The sequence below is a fragment of the Aureococcus anophagefferens genome (genome assembly GCF_000186865.1).
Source record: "Aureococcus anophagefferens unplaced genomic scaffold AURANscaffold_9, whole genome shotgun sequence".
Taxonomy (NCBI): domain Eukaryota; class Pelagophyceae; order Pelagomonadales; family Pelagomonadaceae; genus Aureococcus; species Aureococcus anophagefferens.
This window is the reverse complement of record NW_008705569.1, coordinates 1437638-1442446: the sequence shown is the minus strand read 5'-3', so window position 1 is coordinate 1442446 and position 4809 is coordinate 1437638. Positions and strand designations below refer to the sequence as shown.

Genomic DNA, 4809 nt, shown 5'->3' with positions numbered 1-4809 from the left:
ACGAGCGGGATCGGCGCCTTGCGGAACTTCGCCGCCGCCGGCCCGCTCGGCGCGGGCGACGCGCCCGACGGCGCCGACGGCGCGGGCGCGGGCGTCGGCGCCGGCGTCGCCGGCGCCGGCGCCGAGCCGCCCAGGCCCAGCCAGGAGGCCATGGCGCCGCGACCGCTGCGGCGCCTCACGCGCGCGCCGACGCGGCGTAAGGCGACGCGCTTGCGGCGGAGGAAGGTGCTCGGCTCGGCTCGAATCGATTGGACCTGCCACAGGATCCTGCGGCGCTCGCCAAAAGTTGGCAATCGTTGGGGCAATTCCATCGAGTGGCGTCGACTGAGCCGGCGTTTCGGCTGCCTGGACACACCACAGCCCACGCGCCGCGAGCCTCCACCGTCGACAAAGGCCGCCAGGTGCAGCGGCATGGCTGAGCTGGAGCGCGCGGCCCGCGTCCAGGCACGAATGCTCGCAAACCAACCCGATCTCACTCCTCCGCAGGGCGGGCCAGTTCATCCTCTGGAAGATCTCCCTGCAGCAGCTCGATGGGTTGACGTGGAAGGGCAAGGCGAGCTTCGTCTTCAAGGCGTCCTACGGCGGGCGCGACATGTTCTCCGACGCCGTCTCCTGCGACTACAAGCCGGGGCGTCCGCGGCGCCGGCGTCGCGCCGCTCCGTGCGAAACAACACCCCCCCCTCCCCACCGCAGCGGTGGCGCTCCAGGCCAAGTACGTCTTCAAGGACTCCAAGGGCAGCGACGCCGTCGGCGTCGAGCTCTTCAACGGCACGCCCGGCGACGCGGCGTCGCTCGTCGGCAAGCTCGACATCGACCTCCGCGAGTTCCGCAAGGCCAACGCGTCCTCGGACGCCTGGATGCGCGTCCGGCCGCGTTCGGACGTCGTCGCGGCCGCTCCCGACACCGCCGTCCCCCGCGCAGCCCCGTCGCCGGCACGGCCGCGAAGGTCAAGCTCGGCATCACGTGCACCGTCTGCGCGGTCCGCGGCCGCGTCCCCCCGGCGATTCCGCGCCGCCGGTTTCGCGCCGCAGCCCTCAAAACGAAACCGCTTTCCCCCCGCCGCAGGACGACGACGACGAGCAGGCGAGCTGCATGGACGCCCCGGGCCAGGAGGGCAAGGGCGAGCAGTGCATATGCCAGTAGTGGGCGCGGCGGCGCTGCGTGCGAACTGAGCGCTGGCTTTTCGGCGGGCCGACGTAAGACTCGCCATCTTTAGTCGCGCATGTCGCGAACCCAGCGGGCCGGCGAGGCGCGAGTTAAGGCGCGAGCGCCTTGCAAAAAGCCTGAGTTTGCCGCGGACAAATTGCCGTCGATGCCGAGCATGGTGATAAGTGGTGATCACCGATTAATGGGCAGCAGCCATTAACGCGATGGCCAGCTTCGCGGGCCTCTCCTTCGGGAAGAGCGGCGCCGCGGAGGCGGCGCCGTCGCCGACGGTCGTCTACCGGCGGCGGCGCACGGAACCGGCCCTCGTGTCGTCGCCGGAGCAGAAGGCGGCGCGGCGGCGCAACGGCGCGGCCCGCGCGCCGTCGCCGGAGGCGCACCCGCGGCGGCGCAACGGCGCGGCCCGCGCGCCGTCGCCGGAGGCGCACCCGCGGCCGCGCGGCGACGTCGCGGCGCGGGAGCCCACGTGCCGCGTCGACTACCAGAGGCGCCTGCGGCACCGCGTCGTCGTCGCCGCCATGGGCGCGCCGGACGACGGCGACGACGCCGCGAGCCGCCTGCGCGAGATCGGCCGCGTCGAGCTATCCGTGGAGCCGACGGCGTCCTGCGACGCGCTGCGGACGCGCGTCGCCGAGCTGCTGGGCGTGCCCGTGGCGTCGTTCTGGTTGACGCTCGACAAGCGACTTTTGGAGGGGTCCTGGTGCCTCGGCACCTTCGGGATCCTGCGCAGCGGCGCCGTCGTGCGGCTCCTGCCGCGGGCGGCGGAGCTCTTCACGCCCGCGCTCTTCGCCGCGCCCGACGTCCGCGCGCTCTGCGCCGCGGTCGCGCGAGACGCGGTCGAAGCGGCGCTGCGCGACGCCGACGACCGCGCGGCGGAGGCGGCGGCGGCGGAGCTCCGCGCGGCCATGGCCGACGTCGTCGACGCGAGCCTCCCGCGGCGGGCTTCGACCGCGTCTCGCGCCACCGCCGGGCGCAGAACGCGCGGGCTCGGTTGGACGGGCGGCACGCGCCTGCTCGCGTCGGAGCGACATTAGGGTAACTGCGCCCGAGTCCACTAGTCGCGCTTAGGTTTCGCCTTGCGCTTGGCGACGGCGCTCGGCCGGTGGGGCATGAACCAGGCGAGGGCCTTGCAGGCGAGCACGGCCCAGGAGAACGAGTGGGCGAGGCCGAGGAAGTACCAGAAGTTGGCGTTGCCCGTCGCCGCGACCTGCCAGAGGTAGAGCGCGACGTTCGCGCCCGCGGGCGCCGCGCCCGCGGCGACGACGAAGACGGCGGCCTCGAGGAGCTTCGCGCGGAGGGACCGCTCGGCCTCGGCGCGGTCGTCCGCCGCGTCCAGCGCGTTGCGCGCGACGTCGGCGAAGCCGTCGTAGCCCAGGGCGGCGAGCGCCGCGGGCAGCGCCGCGTCCGCGAGCGTCGCCTCCGGTCGGAAGACGGACCCGAACGACAGCAGCAGCGCCGCGGCGAGCGCCGGGAAGGCGGCGAGGCGGTAGGCGACGGGCGCGGCGCAGAGCACGGGGTGGACGCCGAAGACGGCGCGGAGGAGCGGCGCGAAGCGGGAGAAGACGACGAGGTTCGCGTACCACCACGGCCCCGCGTTCGGCTCCGTCGCGGCCGCGCCGGCCGCGAAGGGGCCGGCCGCCGCGGCGGCGAAGGCGCGCGGCGTCGGCGGCGGCGGGAGGCCGAGGAAGGTGCGCGCCGCGGCGGCGGTCGCCGCCGCGGAGGCGGACGAGTGCGTCGGCGCGCGCGCGTCCGCGGGGAGCGCGGCCGCCGCGAGCGCGACGAGCGCGACGCCGCACGCGATCGGCACCACGGCGGCGGCCGCGCGGCGCCGCCGCCGCACGCCGAAGAGCACGACGGCCGGGAGCGCCGCGAGCGCCGGGAGCGCGTCGACGGCGGCCGCGGCCGCGACGGCCGCGCCCGCGGCGACGAGCGGGCCGCGGGCCGCGAGGGCCAGCGCGCCGACGAGCAGAAACTGGTACCAGGCGAGCAGGCTCCCCGCCGCGCCGGCGACGGCGAGGGCCGGGTTCAGCAGGTAGCAGGCCGTCGCGGAGCGCCGGCCGCCGCCGAAGACGGCGTCGAGCAGGAAAGCGGTCGCGGCGTCGCCCGCGCACGCGGCGGCGGCGCCGGCGCGCGGCCCGAGCGCCCAGAGGCGCGCGCCGACCTCGGCGAGGAGCCGCGGCGATCGGCAGGCGCCGCCGACGCCGTGGCGGCGGCGCAATGCGCACTCGTGCATCCGTTCCAGGCTGAGCGTCGGGGAGCACCAGACGCTCTCGTCGACGTAGTGGTCGCGCGACGACCACCACGCGACGGCCGCGACGCGTATGGTGATGAGCGCTATGGTTATGATGATTGGCCGGCTGGGCGCGAGGCGCGCAGCGCCGGCCATTGCGCCCGCGACTTGTGGCAAACAGCGAGGGAAGAGCATCTCAAGTGCAGCTCAACATCGCGCCGCGCCGCCGATGGTCGCGCTGCGAATCGCGATGCTCCTGTTATCCTGCGCGCGCGCGTTTCGCTCCATCGCACCGCGCATAGCACAGAAACGATCGCTGCGGCGCTTCGCGAGCGGCGCGGAGGACCTCGCGTCGCTGCGCGCCTCCCTGGCCTGGGCGTCGGAGACCGTGGGCTCGCTGCGGCCCGAGGCCGGCGTCGTCGCGGGGTGGCGGAGCGAGGCCGCGGACCTCGAGGCGTCGTCCGGCGCGCCCGAGTTCTGGGACGACGCCGGCGCCGCGCGCCGCGCGCTCGCGCGGTTGACCGCGCTCAACGGCAACGTCGACCGCGTCGAGGCGTGGGACGCGCTCCTCGGCGACGCGGCGGCGGCCGTCGACGCGCTCGGCGGCGTGTCCGACGCCGAGGAGGCGGCCTACTACGGCGAGGTCGCCGCGGAGGCGCTCGCGGAGCTCCGCGCGGCCGCGGCGGCGCACGAGCTCGAGGCGGCGATGACGGGCCCCTACGACGGCTGCGACTGCCGCCTGGAGATCACGGCGGGCGCCGGCGGCCTCGACGCCCAGGAGTGGACGGCCATGGTCGCGCGCATGTACGCGCGCTTCGGCGAGAAGCGGGGGTTCTCCGTCGTCGAGGCGGAGCGGTCCGAGGGCGACCACCCCGGCTGCGTCAAGGGCGTGTCCCTCGAGATCCGGGGCGCGAACGCCTTCGGCCTGTTCCGCGGCGAGAAGGGCGCCCACCGCCTCGTGCGCCAGTCGCCCTTCAACTCCGCGGCGAAGCGGCAGACGTCGTTCGCGTCCGTGGAACCGACGCCCGACCTGCCCGACGACCACCCGGACCTGCCCGCGGACGTCGCCGAGCTGGACCCGGCGGACCTGGAGGTGACGACGGCGCGGGCCGGCGGGGCCGGCGGGCAGAACGTGAACAAGGTCGAGACGGCCGTGCGCGTGACGCACGTCCCGACGGGGCTGCGGGTGCGCTGCGCGCGCGAGCGCACGCAGGGCGCGAACAAGGCCATCGCGCTGACCATGCTCCGCGCGAAGCTCGTGGCCGCGATGGCCGAGCAGCGCGCGGCGACGCTCGCGGACATCCGCGGCGACCGCGTCGCCGCGGACTTCGGCGCGTCCGTGCGGTCCTACGTGCTCCACCCCTACAAGCTCGTCAAGGACGACAGGCACGAGACGCCGCACGCGACGGACGTGC

General features: G+C 75.5%; 1 protein-coding gene across 1 annotated transcript; it reads left to right on the top strand.

The window, feature by feature from the left end:
• Positions 1 to 4085: 4085 nt before the first annotated feature.
• On the top strand, positions 4086 to 4790 carry AURANDRAFT_13671 (hypothetical protein; the record flags this gene model as incomplete). The annotated part of the gene is made up of 1 exon (XM_009038780.1): positions 4086 to 4790. A coding segment is annotated over one exon (705 nt), but the record flags the coding sequence as incomplete, so codon positions are not given.
• Positions 4791 to 4809: the final 19 nt, after the last annotated feature.